This window comes from Boleophthalmus pectinirostris, unplaced genomic scaffold (assembly GCF_026225935.1).
Source record: "Boleophthalmus pectinirostris isolate CB_2022bp ecotype Guang Dong unplaced genomic scaffold, ASM2622593v1 HiC_scaffold_23, whole genome shotgun sequence".
In the NCBI taxonomy this organism is placed as follows: domain Eukaryota; kingdom Metazoa; phylum Chordata; class Actinopteri; order Gobiiformes; family Gobiidae; genus Boleophthalmus; species Boleophthalmus pectinirostris.
In genome coordinates, this window is record NW_026571207.1 from 17,529,878 (window position 1) to 17,550,946 (window position 21,069).

The 21,069-nt window shown below is 38.2% G+C and overlaps 5 protein-coding genes and 1 long non-coding RNA gene across 10 annotated transcripts; 4 read left to right on the forward strand and 2 right to left on the reverse strand.

The window, feature by feature from the left end:
- The first annotated feature begins 172 nt into the window (after positions 1-172).
- ndufa1 (NADH:ubiquinone oxidoreductase subunit A1) lies at positions 173-897 on the forward strand. The gene is made up of 3 exons (XM_020923568.2): positions 173-416; positions 518-607; positions 782-897. The coding sequence occupies exons 1-3, from the start codon at positions 315-317 to the stop codon at positions 800-802; spliced, it is 213 nt and encodes a 70-aa protein (XP_020779227.1). The 5' UTR covers positions 173-314; the 3' UTR covers positions 803-897.
- An 88-nt stretch (positions 898-985) lies between these two features.
- Positions 986-3,234, reverse strand: nkap (NFKB activating protein). Of its 2 annotated transcripts, none has more exons than XM_055159222.1 (8): positions 2,703-3,234; positions 2,544-2,624; positions 2,383-2,447; positions 2,208-2,303; positions 2,068-2,107; positions 1,797-1,994; positions 1,575-1,724; positions 986-1,389 (listed from the first exon to the last, which is right to left on the reverse strand). In XM_055159222.1, exons 1-8 carry the CDS (start codon positions 3,098-3,100, stop codon positions 1,215-1,217), a joined length of 1,203 nt encoding a protein of 400 aa, XP_055015197.1. In that variant the 5' UTR covers positions 3,101-3,234; the 3' UTR covers positions 986-1,214. The 2 variants fall into 2 exon arrangements, with proteins under 2 accessions (XP_055015197.1, XP_020779190.1); XM_020923531.2 differs by having other exon boundaries at positions 2,068-2,110.
- Positions 3,235-3,438: 204 nt separating this feature from the next.
- Positions 3,439-6,816, forward strand: zbtb33 (zinc finger and BTB domain containing 33). The gene is made up of 2 exons (XM_055159221.1): positions 3,439-3,597; positions 4,173-6,816. Exons 1-2 carry the CDS (start codon positions 3,477-3,479, stop codon positions 6,068-6,070), a joined length of 2,019 nt encoding a protein of 672 aa, XP_055015196.1. The 5' UTR covers positions 3,439-3,476; the 3' UTR covers positions 6,071-6,816.
- Positions 6,817-6,941: 125 nt separating this feature from the next.
- On the reverse strand, positions 6,942-15,108 carry tmem255a (transmembrane protein 255A). Of its 4 annotated transcripts, none has more exons than XM_020923574.2 (10): positions 14,455-15,103; positions 13,477-13,619; positions 12,378-12,440; positions 10,484-10,573; positions 9,587-9,652; positions 9,388-9,476; positions 9,151-9,222; positions 8,623-8,785; positions 8,133-8,279; positions 6,942-8,062 (listed from the first exon to the last, which is right to left on the reverse strand). In XM_020923574.2, exons 1-10 carry the CDS (start codon positions 14,510-14,512, stop codon positions 7,919-7,921), a joined length of 1,035 nt encoding a protein of 344 aa, XP_020779233.1. In that variant the 5' UTR covers positions 14,513-15,103; the 3' UTR covers positions 6,942-7,918. The 4 variants fall into 4 exon arrangements, with proteins under 4 accessions (XP_020779233.1, XP_055015199.1, XP_055015198.1 ...); XM_055159224.1 differs by having other exon boundaries at positions 14,451-15,103; XM_055159223.1 differs by lacking the exon at positions 9,151-9,222 and having other exon boundaries at positions 14,455-15,102.
- LOC129410643 (uncharacterized) lies at positions 8,759-11,050 on the forward strand. The gene is made up of 3 exons (XR_008632956.1): positions 8,759-8,838; positions 10,498-10,713; positions 10,799-11,050. It is a non-coding gene; the product is annotated as an uncharacterized LOC129410643 (long non-coding RNA).
- Positions 15,109-16,568: 1,460 nt separating the features above from the next.
- atp1b4 (ATPase Na+/K+ transporting subunit beta 4) lies at positions 16,569-20,978 on the forward strand. The gene is made up of 9 exons (XM_020923554.2): positions 16,569-16,753; positions 16,854-16,991; positions 17,493-17,709; positions 18,698-18,826; positions 18,957-19,061; positions 19,329-19,531; positions 19,961-20,017; positions 20,090-20,182; positions 20,258-20,978. Exons 2-9 carry the CDS (start codon positions 16,893-16,895, stop codon positions 20,417-20,419), a joined length of 1,065 nt encoding a protein of 354 aa, XP_020779213.1. The 5' UTR covers positions 16,569-16,753; positions 16,854-16,892; the 3' UTR covers positions 20,420-20,978.
- Positions 20,979-21,069: the final 91 nt, after the last annotated feature.

Genomic DNA, 21,069 nt, shown 5'->3' on the forward strand with positions numbered 1-21,069 from the left:
AATAAGGCGAAATTGTAAATTTGGAAAATGTCATAGATGCTTTGATTTGCTATGTTCATCATATTTATCATTGTATTTGAAAAAAAAAATTTAATCGAGTGTATTTAGCAATTTTATGTAAGTATTTATTTAGAAATTTTAACTCTAAAACATTGAGCCCTTTTAATTTGAAAGCCGCAAGTATCACGTTTCCTGTGATGGAGGTCGTGAGGACGTTCGACATTTTGTTAGCCTTTTAGCAAAACAGAAGGGTTGTCGGCTTGTTCTGAGAAAACTTGAAAGTAAAGGAGTACATTTCTATCCTAAAATTCATCATGTGGTATGAAATATTGCCCGGCTTTGCCATCATGACAGTGTGTCTAATGGTTCCCGGCGTCGCTACAGCATACATCCACAAGTTCACCAATGGAGGAAAGGTAAGAAGGTCCATTTCCTGCTTACTGAGACGTACTGCGCCGACTATCTCATTTTGTTCTTCAAAATGTGTCAAATATTAAGTGCACAATTTATTTCTCAGGAAAAGAGAATTGTTCGGATTCCCTGGCACTGGTACCTCATGGAGAGAGACAGACGTGTGTCTGGAACTGGACGTTATTACGATTCCAAGGTAGAGATTTACTGATCCATATGTTGTCTTAAAGTGATCAAAAATAACTTTAATATGCATGTTTATATACTGGTGTGTTAAATAAAGGTATACTCCAATATACTAAGTGGTCAACTTAAAAAAAAAAGTTTGAATATGCGAGAAGTTCACCATTTCCTTTTTTCTACCATACAGGGGCTTGAAAACATCCATTGACTTCCAGACCTTCAAGTGAGGAATGTTGTAAAAATGTTGTAAAGTTTCCTATATTCCCCTATAAATTTCTGTTGAATAAACTGTATGAAACAAAAGTTTAAGTAAATGACATAAATGTGTGAGAATGTATGTATAAAATTATGCATTTTTCTGTTTTTCTTAAAACATAACATGAGACAAAAGTAAAAATCAGATCCTTTTTATTTTACCTTTTAAAACATGTAATAGACACTCCATATTAATGGGAATCATTACTGGGTATATATTTACAGAATGTTATATCTTTCATCAATACACTAACTCATTCATATATACAACAACTTTGCATTGAGTAAGAGGAAGTATTTTTGTAATGTGAAACTTTCCAAAAAGTGAAATTGGCTTAAAATGGGAAAACAAAATGAAACATGAGTTACTTTTCATCTTTGCCTTTAGTTTTTCTATACACCATTTCCCTGAAGCTTGACAGGATCTTGCTCTCCCTCTTCCTCCTTTCTTCCTGGTTAAATGAAGCCAGAGCTCGCTTTTCATCAGCGCTGTAAATCTGGTTTTCCTTTCTCAGACGCACAGCTTCCATACGACGATGTCTGTAGAGAGGTGATTACACATCACAACACAAGAAACTTTATTGCATAAAGTGTAAAATGTTGAAAAAATAATAGTAAACATATTTCTAGCTGAAAACAGTTCATTAATTTCCATAGTTTCACCTTGTACTTTAAATTCTTTATAAATTGCAAGTGACAAATATATTAAGGTATCCTTCACAAACCTGCTGCCACTCATCACATAGCCAGATTTTTCAAAGTTTGCAATCTCATCACTAGTGAGTCCGATTTCTCCTCTTCTTGGAATACGTTTACCAGCTTTTACATACTCTGCCATAGCAGCACCTTCACCTGGCAGCAGCGCATGTCCAAAACTGAAGAACACATTTCACGCATTATTAAAACAAATAACACAAAACAAGGGACACATGGATAAATGGACTCACTCTAGTGGTTTGTCATCCTGGGACAAATGTGTGAGGGGAGCTTCGGGGCCAACCACATGCTCATCTATACAGGTTTTCTCCACCCACATCACAGCACCAGCATCATCATCCTCCTCTTCGTCTCCAGACTCTTCGCTGCTAGACTCGCTGGACTCCTTGCGGTTCTTTTTCATCTTCTTTTTCTTGGACTTCTTGGACCTTAGGAGAAGAGCAGCATTTGAGTTTTAGGCATCATGACAGAATCTAAAGCATAAATCTGCTTTGAACAAACTTTTTGCTTTTCTTTTTCTTCTTTTTTTTCTTCAGAGCTTCTTCTGTACAAAAAAAGCTGAATATTAAAATCCAGTACCAATAATGCAAATAAATATCACACAGAATAGAATATCACATCAAATAGAAATCATTTTGTACCATCAGAATCAGATTCCAGGTCACTGTCCTCAGAGTGCTTTTTGTTCTTTTTCTTTTTTGATTTCTTTTTCTTCTTCTTTTTCTTCTTCTTTTCCTCTATAAATAATAATCAAGAATCTGATTATTATCATTCATTAATTATTGGACTCCTGTGGCTATGCAAATTTCCAAGTACCTTCAGAACTTGATTCAGAGCTGCTGTTTTTTTCATCATCTTCAACAGGGGTAAACTCATCAGAACTAATAATCAGAAAAAGATAAGCCCCTTGACAATGCCAAAACTATTATAGTGATAAAACAAAAGCAAGTCAAGAGAAGACTAGATACAATACTTACTCTGGTTCTTTCACTCTAGGCGAATATCCCCAAACTTCAGGACAACCCAATTCGCCAATTCTTTCTCTCTCTTGTAGACGCCTATGGAAACCAAAACAAAACAAAAATCAAGCTTACATTTAACAAAAACATATATTATAGACTATAACTAAACTTTACCTGGCAATGAAAGCCTCTTGTCTCTGCCTTTGCGCATCGTCCCTTTGCTCTTCGTAATAATATTCATCCCTGAGCCCACCGTGGTTCCCGAAACCATCACGCTGCTCGGACCAGTGGTGGTTATTGGAGCTCGTGTGTCTCTCCCTCGACCTAGATCTGGACCGACTTCTATGTGGGCTTCCGATTCGGATTCGTTTGATGTTTCTTGCCTCTCGAAACCGTCGTTCACGGTCCTCTCGCTCCCGTTCTCTGTTCCGTGGTTTTGGGAGTTTAGGGCCAAAACTATCCGGTGACAAACTGTGTGATCGGCCACGACTTCGACTGCGGGAGCGAGTGCGTGGCCTCCGTGTCCGAGGACTCCGTGTGCTGTCGGGGCTGGACCGCTCCGAGGACGGCATGCTGTTAAGAGTTTTGTAATTGAGTTCAATTCAACATAAAAGCTGAAAAACTGTCTTACGTTTGGTGTTTACGGCCTGTTTACAACAGAAACGACAAGAAGGATGTGATGCATTTTGGTCCCCCGTTTAAAAATGCCCGAAGAAAAACAGTAGGCAACAATAGTTCCTCTTTTGGGTAAATAAAAACACGCATAACTGGTTTGAAACGTATTTTATTTGAATACATAGTACATAATGCTCATTTTTGCAGTTTTCACAAAACCAACAAGTTGTACACAAGATGTGCAAAAATTAAAACGGAACGCTATATAAAAAGAAAGTAGTATTTGATGAAGCGCGCCTTCTTGTGGCGGTCATGTTGTGTTGAGTTGTGTGCATGTTAGCCACTGCGCTTCCTTTGCTTGAACCACTGCGCAGAGGCTTTTGTCTGGAGTCTGCTAAGTTACGATTCCTTAAAGATCTTGCTTTATATTGTGTTGGGACACAACAATTTGCAGGTAACATTCAAAATAACCCTTTATGACTGTTGTATATATGTGGATTATGTTACGTGCATGTTGTCTTTATACTTACGTAAAGAAGGCCGCTTTGTGATTAGGAGAATGAGGAAGCGATGGGGCTAACTGGTAGCATCGCCTATGTTTGCTATCACCAACCCTCCCTAACACTGAATTAATTCAAGTGTGGCCACCATATAAAACACATTTCTATGTTTCTGTGTTGACTACAAGCATATGTTGAGCGCAGTCTTTACAAACGTGAAATAAAAATAAAGAAAGGGTAGCAAGCTAGGTTCATGTTAGCTCAAGTTCATATACCCTCTGTTCTGAAATAATGATAATTTAGGATTTGTTTGGAGTTCTTGGAAGAAATTTTTATAGTCGTAATTACAATTTTTAGACACATTCTATAGTGTTTGGGTTAGAGCTGATTATGATAAAGCTAAACAGAGATGCGAAAATTATCAATCAACCAAATTATCAACCAGTACTGTCAAATGTATACTTTTGTTTTTGAATTTATGGATATTTGTAAATAATCCTAATTTATGTATTTTTTGTTTATATAATAGATATGCCAAGCCTTAAATTGATATCTGCTACGGACACAGAGTACTCCACTGCTGTGCTGAAGTCACTGAATGAGCAGCGAAATAATGGACTATTTTGTGACATTACAATTATTATCCGGGACAAAAAGTTCAGAGCCCACAAAACCATCTTATCTGCTTCTAGTACGTACTTTCATCAGCTCTTTACTGTGGCTGGACAAGTAATTGAACTAAACTTCATCAGAGCAGAAATCTTTGAAGAAATTCTTAATTACATTTACACATCTAAGATTGTTCGAGTTAGATCTGACATGCTTGAGGAGCTGATACAAGCAGGAAAACTACTAGGAGTGAAGTTCATTGCTAACTTGGCTTCACCTTTATCTCAAGTGAAAGGGCTCCCAGGCTTATCCAAAGAACCAGAAAACATAAATGATACATCTTCAGAGGTGATGCCAATAATCACAGAATCATTTTCAATATCTTCTGAGGAATTCAATCAAACCTCAAAACCAGAAGGGGACGATGAGGACTCAGACAGTGATGTGATGTTTGTCTCACAAACAACAACAGCAAATCAGAAAATTAACACTGAGGTTATTGATTTAGAGTCTTCAGAAGGCATAAATATTGTACCTGTGCAACAGGAAGATTGTGGACCACAAAAAACATATTCTGTAAAACCTCCTAATTCTAAAAACTGCAGCAGTCCTAAAGGCAACTCCAAAGATGTGTCTTCTCCTGTGACTACAACCGCAGCACCAGCCGCAGCACCAGCCGCAGCACCAGCCGCAGCACCAGCCGCAGCACCAGCCGCAGCACCAGCCGCAGCACCAGCCGCAGCACCAGCCGCAGCACCAACCGCAGCACCAACCACAGCACCAACCACATCCACAGCCTTCAGCCATGACACTCAAAGTCTTTCAGTATCTTCCAAAACCAAAGATCTTTTGGGAGTTCACAGAAAGCAAGTAGCAACTCCCGCCGCTCAGCAGGGGGATCTCAAAATAAGACTCGTCGATGTGCCTGATGCCTCTAAGGTGTGTGACAGTAACTTGTCTATGTGTAAGTTTGGAGCAAAACAGACTGTAACTCTAAAAACAGCTGCAGACATTGGTTCCATTGGTTCAATATCTCCAGATTGTCGAGTATATGCCAATATTGGAGAAAATACATACGACATAGTCGCAGTAAAAGATGACCCAGAAGAGGGAGGATCTAAGGCTTATAATGGGAAAAGAGCATATATGGCCACCCTCAACAGACCTTGTGAAGAAGAACCAGTTTCACAGACAATGGGACCCATAAAGAAAAGCAAAGTGGATGATAGTCAATATTATGAGCTGGTCATGGATGGAAAGACCTTCTATGTTTGCGTGGTCTGTAAACGCCCCTATGTGTGTATGACAAGTCTTCGTCGTCACTACAATACGCATTCATGGGAAAAGCAGTATCCGTGCCGACACTGTAACAAGGTATTCGCTTTGGCCGAATACAGAACTAAACATGAAATTAGTCATACAGGAGAAAGGCGATACCAATGCTTGTTGTGCAAACAAACATTTTTAAACTACCAGTTTCTTGCAAGCCATTGCAAGTCAGTTCACAACCAGGATCCTAGTGGGAGAAAGGGAAAGGATTTAGCAGACAATAATCTTTATCAGCTGCTTCCATGCAAAACAGTGAAAATGAAAGCATACTCTTGGGTCTCAGAAGACAAACCTTCTGACATAAAAACCGTGATGACTGAGGATGGCAGTGTGCATATCACAACTACACATCAACAGGACTCAACCCAGAAGAGGATGTTAAATTGGGATGACATATTTTTAGAGCCAGATGCAAATCCACAACCTGGGGGTTTAGTGAATCATAAGCAAGAGTCTGAATTTGACTTCATTCCACCACAGACTTACTAAACAACTAACATACACTTTGTGCCTCTGAATATCATTGCCTTTTCACATGCCCCTGCTCCTGTACAGCAGATATTTCTTGTTAATCTTGTTTAAAAAGGTGAAGTAATTATAAAATTGGCACTATTGATTACAAGAATAAATCTGCAAAGAAAACATAATATTTTGCATCTGTTTTTATATTGAAGCTTGCAGAAAAAAAAAATCTAGTAATTGTTTTATTATCACATGAAAAAAAAACATGTACAAATACTGATGGTTTAACACCAACAGAAAAAAACTATTGAAGCAATGTCTATATTCCCTCAGTCGTCCGGATATACCAAAAGAAATTTTCAAACTGAACTCTAAAACCTTGTTGAGATTTTCATTCCTTTTGTTATTGAAACTGTTTTGGTTACATTACTTTGGTATTGTGGCAGGGGTGTTGATTATGTAATTTTAATAGTCAAGGGTTAACTTGTTGATTTACATGTATTTTTTATAAACTGCTTTTATCTATTTTGCCAAACTTAACGTTAACTATACAATCTATATGCAGAGATACAGACAACTATTCAGATAGCACTTAGTACTTATTTATGCAGAGTTTTCATAGCCAGCCTGTAGAAAGAGTATGTCAGTCAAGGTTTAAATGGATTGTAAATAAACACATTAACAATGGGACTGTCTATATTGTACATTTTAGAGAAACCACGGTCTTTGATAATGTTTTTTTATTTGTAGGAAATTAAATGTTTTAATACACACAGGCTTGATTTTCTCTCTTTTGTTCTAAGATTATCTGGAAAAAATTACACGGTGTTGAGGTTTACCTGGTTGCTTGGGCTTGCTGGCTTATTTTATGGAAGCCGTGTTTGCTGGTTTGTTTGTTGGTGAAGGTGAAAAAATGTTTCCCATGACAGAAAACAAGATTTTAATTAAATACTTTTTTTCAAACCTAGTCAGCATTTTTTAAATTAAATTCAAACTATTCATTACAGTATTAAAACTTGATTTTACTGTCCTATAATAATTGGGCTTATCAGTTAAGTAAAAATGTAGAAATAGATTATATTATAATTAAATATAATGGTGTATATTGAGTTTCACCCAGAATACAATTTAGTGGTTACATTTTTCATCCATGATACATTTACTTCTGTATTGAAGAATGTTCAGTTGTGTTGTCTTATATCAGAATTTCCAGTTGGTGTAATGTTAAGCCAATGGTGATAAGAAGCTGTTAAATAAAATTTAGCTTTCATTCAAAACTATTCTGATACTATAGAGTGGGAAATGTTTTTACTTGTAGTGATCCAGCAACTTGTTTTTTTCCTTTTTGCACATCTCTATGGATGTACTGCATTGTGGCTACAAAAAATATTTAGATTTTTCTAACCTAGATAAATGAGAATATTGAGACACTTTATGTACAAAATAAAAATGTCTTAAAATCTTTGCTGACTGTGAGTGAAAATTAAACTAACCAACATGCCGACAGTTACACAATCGAGTTGACTGTAAAATCCCCTTTGATCTAAGTGAGTGATAAGTTGCATTGTTACAGTTCCTGGTAGTGCGAAAGCATTTACAGAATGTGATGGCATCAGGCTTGAATGACAGTGCTGTGACATTTACATTAAGGCATAGTTGACGTCTGTAAACTGTCTTTGCTTACAAGTACAATAGTCTGTTCATTAATATTATGCTGTTTATGTTCTGGGCTCTTATGACCAGTGTCCCAGTCTTCATACTCTTGACCTCTTGAGCTGGTCAAATGGTACATCTCATCAGACCAGTAAAGGTTTGAGGAACTGCCCTGACTGCATGGTGCTTTTCTTCCTGTGTATACAGACAGTCTTGGATGTTTTAGGGGCTGTATGGTGGGGGTTTCTCATCTGGGTGATTGTGAGGAGGTGAGTAACGAGGAGGGATCATAGTGGGCCACAGATGACTGGCTCCAGACTGAGAATCATCAGATAAGCCCGAAGAGTCAGGGAAGACATAAGTCCCCTGCAAAAGACAACATTTTGAGACATAAGACTTAGAGAGTTAGCAGATAAAATTATGAAATGTACTCTACCTGCATGTCATAAGCCGTGTATGGTGGTAGGCAGGGGGCAGTGTTGCGATAGGAATTTAGTGAGTTGGAAGGAGCAGGAGGCTCTATTGGGACTGGCGCTGTGATAGCTTCTGGTTCAGAAGTACTCTCTGAAGAAGTGGAGGGTGTCTATGAGAGAAATGAAATTCTATTAGGAAAGAACTGTTATTTAGGCATATAATTAACATTCATAACGTTAATATAAATTGATTAAATTCAAGTACTATGTCTACTAGTTCAGAATAGGACTATTTATTGGGATTTTAGGATTATTTAAGACAACATAAGTCCAAATTTGGACATTTAGACCAATACTTAATTCAGTTACCCAGTTAGTATTAGACCATCCAGTCGGTTCTGCTGTCATCTTTTGGTACAACTGTATAAAAAAGGACTCTAATCTAAAGCAAAGCATACTATGTACATTTGCAGATACAGTTGCAGAATTTGATGTAAAGCTAAAATCTCCTACCATGTCTTTGAAACCTCCCAGTACTGCCGCAGTTATGATACCCAGGAAAAGAGCCACAATGTTCAAAATCGTGGCCGACCAAAGCAGGTGGTACAGATGGACCACGTCTTGGCAGCCCTTCACATCTGTGTATTCATGGTAGCCTCCATGAACCTCCACACGGCTGGACCAATGGATAGGACAGAGGACAACAGTGAAGACTCAAGCTGCTGAAAGGTTTGTGTCACATTATTCTAAGCACTGTTATTGGGAAATGGACTGTACACAACTGTTATGAATGGGATCTAAACACTACATTTCCATTTCCATTTCACAGTAAAAAGTACATAGCTTAAGCTTAGACATGAACAAACACAATAATGCTTTGTAAAACAAAACCAAAATCTGCACATGGATTTGAGGTACATGATAATCACATGTCAATCATAAAACAGTATGATGTGTTATATCTAACAAATACAAAACATATAATAAAAAAAAAAGACTAATAATGTGACTGCTTATACAGGTCTAGAAAAAGAGACCTACTTCCAAATCATGGAGGATTTCCTAAATTTTTTCAAAACATCTTTATTCTGAAGTCCCATAAGAGGGTGTTCTCTGAAAAAGTAAAAAGAAAAAATCGTTCTAATACAAAACAGTGTAAAAAAAAATGTACCCACAAAAACTGTATAGTATATGAAAAATCTAATCAAAGCATCACAGCAAAGCAAGCAGCACCTCACTGTCTCAAATATGTAAACATCTATGTAAATGTATACCTACTTGCCACAGTGGTACAGTTCACAGCAGTAGCAAGTGTTGCTCTTCACTCTGAGGTTACAGGTTGTTCGAGATGATGTCTGACAGGAGACCTGAGATCAACACCTTTGTTAGACTTTATAGACTGTATAAATAGCTTGCATATACTAAAACTAAGTTATTATAAGTTTTATAATCGTATTATAAAAAATTTGTTTCTTACCTCTCTGTCAGAAGCAGTCTCACTGAAATGATATGCACAACGACCAGCATATAGAGGCCTGAGGTCCTAAGTACAATACGGTTTTTCATTAATTGCAATTGACTTGATAAAAAACAGAGAATGACATTGGGCAAGATTATATATGTTTGTTTTTCCAGGTATTAAACTATAATAAACAAGCCTAGATCATTATTTGACATTTTGTTCATTGTAAACTGCACTATTGATCAAAAAAGGGCTTAATAATAGAAACAGGTCCATTGCCTCCCTATTTAAAACTGCAGAACTCAAGGACTCCGGTCTATATAGTGGCATTTCACTGTAGCCAGTGACTGTATTTTTATTGTTTAAAAAGTGCTATGAAAATGTATGACTAAACATCTTATCAGATAACTCACACATGCATGAATTAATCAAATTACAACTTAGAGTAAACTATGAATGAACGTAGCTAAAAGCTCTCAAAAGTTAATTTTACAGTCAAATATTGCACAGAATGTTGCTGCATTGTAAGATACAAGGAGTCTCTAACATTTAATTGAAGGCACGACATAGATGATGATTATGATGGTGATCTCCATTATTTCCAGCTAATTGTTTTTAGAGTGCATTAGAGGTTTCCTGTTTTATGTGCTTTGCATCAGAAGAGATCGGCTGATTCTCCAAGAAAATCCCATTGGTGAGGGTGGAGCTGCTTTCCAACCGCACTTTGTGTACTGTCCTTTCAGAAGGGCATGTATTTAACTATGTAATTCTGAGACTTAATGAGATTTGATGGAATTCACTTATTTTTTAGTTTCCCAAATATAAGTGAACTCTATATTGATGATTTATCAGTTTAAATGACAATGTGTTATTTGCATATTTTAACCGTAACTTATTGTAACTGATACTTACAATGTGCCTTGCAGCAAAAACACCGTCTACAATAGCACAGCAGAAGGCGGCGACCACACCAAAACTGATGAAGACGATAGATGCCACAAGCTGTAAGACAAACAGATGATAAGGCTTTTTTTTTTGTTGGGACCTGGTCCACTTTCAAATGACAGCACTAAAACTTGATTGTGTTGTCAAAACATGTGTGCATTGAACACATGAACACAACCTACTCATAATGTTTCAAGGTAAATTTAGTACACAACACTACAGAAATGCCTTACTGTTTCATTATATGTAAACCTAATGTGTAACCTACTACTTTTTGCACAGCTTGAATAGGAGCTCTAGGTTGAACAAAGGACAACAGGAGTTGGAGCTGTCCCCTTGCTCCTGTCCGAGTCTGGCAGAGTGCCTAGTTTCTTGTGGGCACTGCAACGTTCATTCTTCCCCATTTGCTTCTCTGTCCTCCCCTCACTCCTCAATGAGAGATGGTGTGTATTCAATTACACATCACCCCACCCTGTGCAGCCACCCTGGTAGCATGCACATCCGACATAGGAGATTCAGAGCAAATTGTACACTATAGCCTTACATACAGAAGTTGCTGATGAATATATGGATATGTTGCATTTGATAGTAATGTTTATTATGGCTCTATATTCAGAATGATCAGCAAAAGACCAGTCAATGTTCATCATAAGAGTTTATTCAAACCAGTATTATGGTTCACAGAACTGGTTAAAATGGCCTTCAGGCCTGAGAGGATGTCTTTTAATATGTCAGGCCAGACCTTAACCTATAATAAAATTCAAAGCCTACCCTGATTATATTAACTATAACAGTGGTCCAGAAAATGAAATGGTATTAAGCATGGAGTAACTGTAAGGTAAAAAACAAAATATAAAGCATTTTTGTTAAAAAAAAAAAAAAAAAAAAAAAAAAAGAAAGAAAGAAAAAAGAAAGAACCCTGGCTGTCTCTGTTTTCTTTCTTTATTAATTATTGTAATTGTTATTTTTTCTTTCTTTTTATGGATTCTTATTTTAATATTTATTTAATTTAAAAGAATCTATGCACATACAGTGTGGCACATGTAAAGAAGCATCAAATAAATTGCTAATTCATATTATTTATTACAGCACGAACGTTCCATGGTTGCTGGCTTCTTCACAGAAGTTGGCATACTGCTTCAGGCCTGTTACAACATGTCCTTACTGCTACTGAGACATCCTATTCCTTTTTTGGGGGGCTTGGGGTCACATACGCAGAGAACTAAAGAAATATAACTATTCATTACACTTTTGACTTGTGTTATCTGAGTTACTGAATCTCACAACTTCATATCTGTATTTGATTTAATTTCATAATAATTTAATATAAATCAGTTCTGATTCAATATTATGGAAGATAGTGGTTAAATGATACAATCATTAGTCTAACGATCACAGACACATTTGCTATAATTATGATACTTTGTGGTAATAAAGAGTGTACAGAAAGTGAGACAAACTGGATTCCACTGAGACAAGCATGTTTAGACTGCAGTATAATGGAAAAAGATGTCATAGTGCAAACTCATTCTTTACTTTGGCTACGACAGCCCAGCACCTCCCACCCCTCTCATCTGTAGTTTCCGTCCCTACATTCCGTCGTGAACATGGTCTGTCCTCCTCTCCTTTCACTCGTCTATTTCTAGCTGCATCACCAGTCCAGCTCCAGGGATACTTTCTCTGATAGACAACACAAACCTCCAGGAGTTGTGCACTAACTGTTGTTTGACCAAATTCTACACTACACCTGCTGAAAAGTAAATCCTAGCATAAGGCAAGTTAGACTCATCTTCTAAATTCTCATGCAAAAAAAGAAAACTCATGATTCCAAGAAGAAAGTAGATTATAAAATGCTTCTTACCATTTGCCTCTTGTTCTCTATCAAATGAGCACCAATAATCCCCAGAAATGAGCCAAAACCAAGCTGAAAAGAGAAGAAAAAATCTGTTATTGCTTTCATTCATATCTGGTGCTCCTTGACAATACATACTTAGACAGTGAAAGTATATATATTTCTGTTTACCTTAAATTATCAAATTATTTGACCTACTCAGTATTTTCTACTCAGTCAGTGATAGTTCTTAATGAATTAGTGAATTATGTGTGACACAAATAATCAATTTTCACATAAATTAAAGAAATCCCTGTCAATTTACCTGTGCAATTTCTGTTTCATAACACAGTAGGTTTTGTGGAAAGACATACAATTTTGACAAAAAACAATGTAAGAGTCTCTTTTTTTTTTCTCTGAGTTTTACATGATTGCTTTCACACACACAAATTTTCCTTCAGGAGTCCACTTAGATGACAATGTTAAGCTTAAAGGGCACACTAATTTCTGATATATGCTATAATGTTGTTTCTTCATCACACACATACATAGTTGTGTTTCATTTCATTCACACATGTTTAATACACAAACCCTGCAAATTTAGTGAGTTCTTCTCTCAAACAGAACGCACTCTATTCATACAGGAAGTGCTCTACTTTGATTTTAAACTCAATTCATCTTCACTAAAATAATTTGGATAATTTTGGCTTTAAAATTACCCATCTCTACTGAACAAAAGGCAAAAGGTAGCTGTAAACTTGAAAACTACCACTACATGCTATCACAAGGTGGAACAGAGTATTTTTATCTTTGGAGATGTAGACGGACTAATAATGCAGGATTACTCAAACATGTGGAAATGAAACAAAAACCAACTCCAGTTATGTTTTTATATTTTACATAATATAATATCTTCTGTACCTGTACCTGTTATTTCTATTATTTCTTAAGTATAATGTTTAAAGCTGAGTGCTGTGAAGTAAGCTAATTTATGGAGCAATACTAGACTTCACTTAGCCATGATGATGATGCTGAATAATGAATGCTGGTGAAAGTCACCCCTTAGAGACAGTGGTTAGTAGTTTGGGAAGAGCTCACTTCCACAGTGTCAGAGTTGCTGTGCACTCACTATGACTCCAGGGTAGTAGCCGCCCACTGTGATGTTCTGTGTGCGTGTGGTGGCAGCCAATCCAAACACAAGTATGAGCACAGATACAATGAGCAACATCACTGTCACAATAATGGATTTCCTCTTCCTCCTTTTGAATGAACCTGGAAAAACAAGCAAATAATATTGCTATGTGGGGATAAATATTGTTCATTTGTTTGTAGATTATGTATGCTTGTCTTCAGATTTCCCTTAAATGGCTATTCTGTTTTAGTAATCATTGTTAATTACCCAGTATTTTACAAATTATTATTATTTTATCTATTTCTTTTTCAGAAATTAGTCAAATAGAACAAGCCAGGGCTCTGACATAATGAACCAGGAGTGTTAGAGCACGACAAATGTTCTTTTTTTTCTGTTAATGATTAACAAAGTCATTTTCAAAATTTGACTTTTCTGATTAGTAAGACCGAAGGCAGCAAGTTAACTCTAGTTTGAACTCTTGTCCCTGCCAGCCTATTGGCAGGTCTAGTAGTGTGTAAATTCCATTAAGGAAACTGGTGGGTACTATGGTGGGGCACATGGTTGAGTTTAGGCCTACACGTGGTTTTAATGTGGACGGCCCTGTAAGTTGTTTATATCTGATGTATCGCTCTTGGCTCACGCACGCGGTGTTTGCTGGTTGACATATCACCATTACAGCCAGGAGCTCTCAGGCAGGACGGCCTATCTCACCATACGACAGAGCAGAGGAAAACATACTCTGCTGTCATAGTCGCTGCACCTGCAATGACGCGCTGCGGCCAAAAAATGGTGATGCAACGAGTGTCTTTCCGTTTCAACAAAGACACAACAAAGACCTACAGCTATCTATAATATTTTAAGTTATAATTTGAACAAATATCACTGCTTGTTTAAAACCCCCATATAGCGAACTGCGTGAGCTAATTGAAGCGTGTGCAGACCGTGCAGACACGCGCTGACCTTGCACACACCTACCCATGCTCGTCTCGGAAAGAGAGAGCCCGCTGGACTGCAGGCTCTGGACAGGAGGCATGCTGGCAGTTGGACCCTTCTCCTTGGGGGGCTGTGTAGCCTACTCACATAAGCTGGAACGCAGTGTAGGAAAAAGAGGCTAATTGTTTACACTCATGACCAGACGCACACGGCGGGCCAATGAGCTGTGGCATCCTCTGTCTGTCCGTCTATCTCCGTTCAGTTGATCCGTGATTTGCATCCCCGCTGCCGCCGCAGGCTCCCGCTGGCTTTCTGTTGGTGTTGAATGATCCTCAGGGTTGGATGGGGAAGGCTTTAGTCACGGCTGCTGACTGTGCCTGTGTGCGCATGTCACTAGTTGTAAGGCGAAAAATGTAGAGCGTTCGTTGTTCTTTACAGTTATGGTTGATAATCAACCCGTTTAACCTTACATAAAAAGCTTTCACTTAAAGGTGCATTGCGCAACTTTTCTGGTAGAGGCTCCGTGACCTTCTTGTCTTCATGAAGATGTTACTGCTTTGCCTGGAATGTTCCAAGGTAGAGATTAAACCTATCTGTCTCAAGGAAAAACAACTATATGCTATATTACATGTCAGATCTGTGGAGATGCAACTCTAATCACTGAGAGAATTATTTTTGAGCAATAGAAACCCGTAATGAATAAATGCTGGATAGATGTATTTAATGTCATACCATGAAACGTTCCAGGCAAAGCAATAACATCATCTTCAAGTAGGTGACGGACCCTGCGCTCTAGCGCAATTTAGCCTAATTTGCGCCATACAAAAAAAAAAAAAAAAAATGGATAGGCAATTGGAATTATCTAGAAAGCAACGAAAACTTCATTTCTTAACGGGATCCGGTCAGGTGACTGGGATGAAGGGTCAATCTTTATTTCAGTAAATATATATTCTGAAACATAATCTTGGTCAAATTTTGCGCTTTCTGGTAGGGAGGCATAATACATTACTTCTCTGCTAATTGATCCATAGCAAGCGCTACAAAGCAGCAACACAGACCTAATATTTCCCTGAAGACATGGGGTATATTTACATGTTATTGGTTTGTTTGCATCTTCTATGAGTGATTTGGGGTATTCTAAAGGTATAAATAAAATTTCTCACAGCATTTTGGAGTTATTTTTTTTATTTATTTATTTTTAATGCCAATATTACAAAAAATATTCACATGAACTTTTCCTTTATTTATTTATTTATTTCCCATTTGAGAAAAAACATTACAAGCATAACACCGATTGATCACAGCCTGGCAAGAACTTTCAAAGCAGACCATCATTGCAGAGTATTTATAGGGCTCCACCTGCTGACAGTAGCAACCCATGACACCGGACACAAAAGCTGTTCCACAAGATTCCTGAGAAGAGTTGATCACACTACATTAATTATCTAACTAATGTGCACTTGAACAACGAAGTACGTAAAGTACAAAATGATGCAGGATGCCTCTAATGAAATCCATGATCATTGCTAAAGAGCCACAAGTGGCTCTTAAACCATGGTCTGCAAATGTGATACCATTTAACTGATGGAAATAACTGACTAACTTTCATGTTAGTGGGACTCAACTGGTTTTTACTCCACAAATTTTATAGGAGCTTTTTCCATGACGCAATTGCTTCTTTTCATGGTAAAAAAGCTCCCCCTCCTCTTTACACAGGGGACCAGGGCTACGTGAAGGGACTGCAGATAGAGCGGGGATGAGGAGCTCCTTGAGGTCCACCAGAGCTGTGCTTATGGTAAGCAGCTGCCGCCAGAGTCTATAGGGCTGCTGGTGTTGGCAACAGACATCAGTATGCATGCATGTGCAATGAACATCACTCATGGCTCAAATGTTTCTTTGGTTGTCCACTCTCAGAAATAGCCCACACTCAATAAAAATGTAAATTGCACTTGTTTTATTATAGGCCTGCAGTAACACATTGCTGACCAATTGTCTTGTGCTGGAAATGGCAATAAATATTGTATTCAAATGCGGGCTTATCCAAGCTTAATAGACAATGGGTGATGGTGTGTGTTCAGAATTCAGTGCCTCGGCCCAGGTCACTCACTGCCAAAACGTTTCTGTGAGGAAAAAAAGTTATCCCACCCCCAGTTTCTCTCTCACTGCTCAGCCTCCATTCAGTACGATGCGCGCCTAGCTGAAGGAGGTTCTTTATTCATCACCTAAAACTTTCTAATGAAATCTTCAAAGACTTTTTGACATTCTTTTTTACTTTTAGGAATCAGAGGTGCTTGGGAAAGCACAAAAAAAACAAAAAAAAACAAAAAAAAAAACACTTAAGGTATGTGTTGTCCTTTCATTTTCTCAGTGTTATTTTTAATCTTCCAATAAAAATGAGGAGCAATATGTCTTTGTATATTTGACAATGTTTAACTTATTAGAGAGGACTGTAAGGAGTACCTTTCCTTTTTGTGGCGGACATGGAGCCGACCCCCACAGAGGGAGAAGCAGAAGCTCAGACTCAACAAGTTCAACCTCCAGAAGAAGAAGTGAAACCAGTCAAGCTCTCCAGAAGCCCGGTGAGTCTGTACATGCAACTGTTCATTAGCCCTGCTGTTGATCACTTTGTTTAAATGTGAATATAGGGTGAAAGAGTCGCTTGAGTATTGTGTGGTCTGAGTGCCCTTCTGTTCTGTTGCTTACAGCTGTGTCAAGCAGGAGGGTCCAGGGAGAGAGGTTAATATTGTGTATCAGACAATGGAACATCTTGGTCCCAAAGCTATGGACCATTGAGGAGTAACTCAGTCAGGATTACCCCATTGCAAACATAGACTGTATTATTATTATTATTATTTTCTGAGACAAAACTGAGTGGTACAGAACAGTGACAAAAGAAGGTTGAGGATGTACACTAGCTACAAGAGAGATACACTTTAAATGTAAGAAAGCAAAAGAGCAAGAGAGTAGGAAATAAGAGAGAGGCTGCACTAGCACCATAGACTGTATAAAGAAGAGAAAGAAGAAGAGGTATATTTTTATATACAGTCTGCTGAAGGTCTTTCTCTTCTTCTTCTCTTCAGCCACACAAAGTAATCCTCAAACATGGCCAAGAGCTGGAGGAAGAGCAGGAAGAGTTGGCTGAGCACCAGCCGCTGGAGCAGGAAGACCTCAACTTTGAAAGATTCAAGCGTAGACCATTACCTCAGAGAACCCTCCACCAGAAAATTGATGACTTGAAGACATACCTGTGGAATGCAGAGACCAAGGAATTTATGGGCCGCTCTGGAAAGAGCTGGAGTGAGTTAACATAATTGTTATATGTAATTTAATCAATAAGATCCTTTAATATTGTGCCAAGAGCAGTTGCAGTGGTTTGGTGTCTATACAGCTTTCTCTTCAGTCCAGTGACAAGAAGGCTCACTGTGTGTGAGTCATGCACAGTGTTTACTTAGGTGCATGGACAATTCGGACAGTCCCGACAAAAACAGACTGCCTGGGGACATGTCCGCAGCGGGGCTGTACTGTCCTGGGCCTTGGATTGGACAGAAATCAAATTCCTCTGCATCTAACCATGCTCTTCTCTGCCTCTTTCCCAAAGCCCTGGTGACCTCACCATTGAACTTGTACATGCACTTGGCTTTTCAGATACAATATTTAATGTTTTAAGTGTTAACGATGGGACAATTAGCTGATATTAAGATACTGTGTGATGTAAATGCATTTTGCATTTCTAGCCATAAGCTTAGATAATATAGCAAGTTATACCAGGATAAGGCCAATATCCAGCCCACAGCCAGTTGGAGCTCTAACCAGAGTGCACACACTTGTGCAGCATGGGGCCCCTGTGCCTGAGGAAGAAAGGACCTGAGGTTGAAGTCGGCGTTGTGTGTCCTGTGTAATAAGTGACATAATACCGAAGTGGGGTGATTGGGGCTCCTTGGAGCTGGCGGGGCCTCTATGGCTGCAAAAGACCTTCACTACGATGGCAACCGGAGGTTCACTCTGTTCCTGAGTGAATGGACAGCTGGGAGAATTCTCACTGAGCTTAAACAGTAAGGCCTTTGTCACTACAGAGACGCAAGGCTGGCTACGCTTAGTCCCCTGTGAAATTGCCTCCACAGCAAAAGCTATTACATTTAAAGCACGTTTGGCTTGATTAATTGCTAATAGAATGTTAGTCAAATGTGCCACAGTACTATGTTAATTTGTTGGATTACTGTAGGGCCTTATATAGATTTAAAGCAAATTACATACTAATGTAAATGCTTGTTCTTCTCTCTTTCAGGCCTCATCCTACTTTTCTATGCTGCACTTTATGCCTTTCTTGCGGCCATGTTTGGAGGCTGTGTGTTCTGTCTAATGTGGTCCATTAGTCCTTATCATCCAACTTACAATGACAGAGTGATGCCACCAGGTAAATACAGTATAGCTCCCTCCTTAGAGGTGTTTCATAAATGTAGTAATGCTGTGTTAACTTGTCCTTGTGTTCATTACTTGTACCTGGGTCTCAGCACAGTTGACTGTCTTTGCGTCTCCACTGGCAGGTATGACGATGGCTCCACACCTGGAAGGTCATGACATCCACTTTAATGCCTCTGAGCGAAGATCCTGGAAGAAGTATGCACGATCAATGGATGAACATTTAAGACGTGAGTTACATAGAGAAATAAGATTGTAACTGTAGACGTAATAATCATAATGGTGGGAGGTCTGGCCTGCCTTTCATTAGTATTTTGCAAAGCATGCTGGGAAGGAAAGCCTCTTTGTGATCAGCCATTCAGCACTCTTTTTCACACCCTGCTTTTGTCTGACTTCCTTAACCAGAGCCTCAAGTTTGGCAGGGCATAGGGTTTATTTACGCCCCTCCCCCTTTTGTGGGCCCACCCAGTCACCTCTCCTCTGTGCTTCACTCCCAGCATACAACGATGGAGCTCAGGACAGGAAGAATATCCGCTGCACACAGGATGGGAAGTATTTCATGCAGGACGATCTAAGGGAGGATGAGGAGAGGAAAGCATGCCAGTTTAAAAGGTCTTGGTTGGGGGAATGCTCTGGGATGCAGGACCCCCACTATGGCTATTCTCAGGGAAGACCATGCATCCTACTTCGAATGAACCGGGTAAGACATCTGGCCTAAAGCTGGGATTTAAATTTTTCAAATGCTACTTACTGTTACTAATTTGACTAGCAAAGCAAGTTTTTTTTTTTTTTTTTTTTAATGCATTGCATGTTGTCATCTTTAGACACACAAGTGGATAAGTTTTTTAGGCATATTTTTTCACCCTCTTCATGTAATACATTTCCAATAAATAGGGCCAAAAATTACATCTTTAGAAGTTAATAATATAATAATATGCATACAATAAATATTGGCCAGTGAGAGTTACAAGCCTGTAACTGATATTTCTTGGCTAGAGTGTTACTAGCCATTATGCACTGTCAGTGTTAAGTCATGCTGGTGTTGTATTTCTAAGTGCTGGTATAGTTATGAATAGTAACGTAAAATGTATAAATATTAATCATTTACATAATCACATCTTTGTTGTAGATTCTTGGATACTTACCTGGGGAAGGCAAACCAATAAACGTGACTTGTGAAGTCAAGGTATTGTTTTCTGATTTGCTGCCAGCAGCATTTCAGTACTTTTCTTTATGCCTTTTTTCCTCTTAATTTTAGAAAGGACCACCTGAAGCCCTTGGACAACTACAGTTCTTTCCAAAGAGTATTTTTGATTTGAAGTACTATCCTTACTATGGAAAACTCAGACACGTAAGTAAGAAAAAATATATTTGTTTGAAATTTGTATTATGGTCCCATGATCTTGTATGTGTGTCTTTTCTTTAGGTAAACTACTCATCACCAGTGATAGCGGTGCGTTTCGCCTCAGTGCAGTATGACACACCCCTTCAAATACAGTGCAAACTCAATGGAAAAGGTATCATCAATGATTCACCCACTGACCGCTACCTGGGCAGTGTTACCTTCTCTTTGGTGGTTGGAGCATAAGGCGAGTCCATCGCTGCTTATCCTGCCTACAACACAACAAAGCACAACAACATGGCAGCACAAAATATCTGTTTAAGTTTAAAGCATCTAATAGCTGTCTGCCTGATCAATATTATACTACACATTACAACTTCTTCCGCCTTTATGAATATCTGCTGCTGGGTTTTAGAGATCTATTGTCTCTCTGTGTATTGGCACCTTCAGTCACAAGTTCATGACCATGACTTACAGTGAGTTTCAGCTCATGTCTTTAATAGAAATATTAATCCCACTAGCCCAATAGTTAGTATATCTGACTATGCAAATTATTGTCTGACCTGAACATATATAGATTAGAACCTTTCTTGATTTAAGTTTGTAATACAATGTGGTTTTATTTGCACATGTTTGTCATGAATTGGACTAATGTGTTTATTTTCCAACCCTGCATATTTCAAGAACTCCATGAATGCAAACAGGACTTGTACTGTACTTACACAGTAAATAATAAATACTGCAAATACTTTTACTTTATTTTTTTCAGAATATAGTATTGTTTGTAATAAAGATCTATAAGTCATTCATTTGTTGTCCTCTTTTAAAAACACAATTTACTAATGTCTGTCATTCTAAGTCATTTCAGTTTATCCATGTGACTTTTATAACCACTA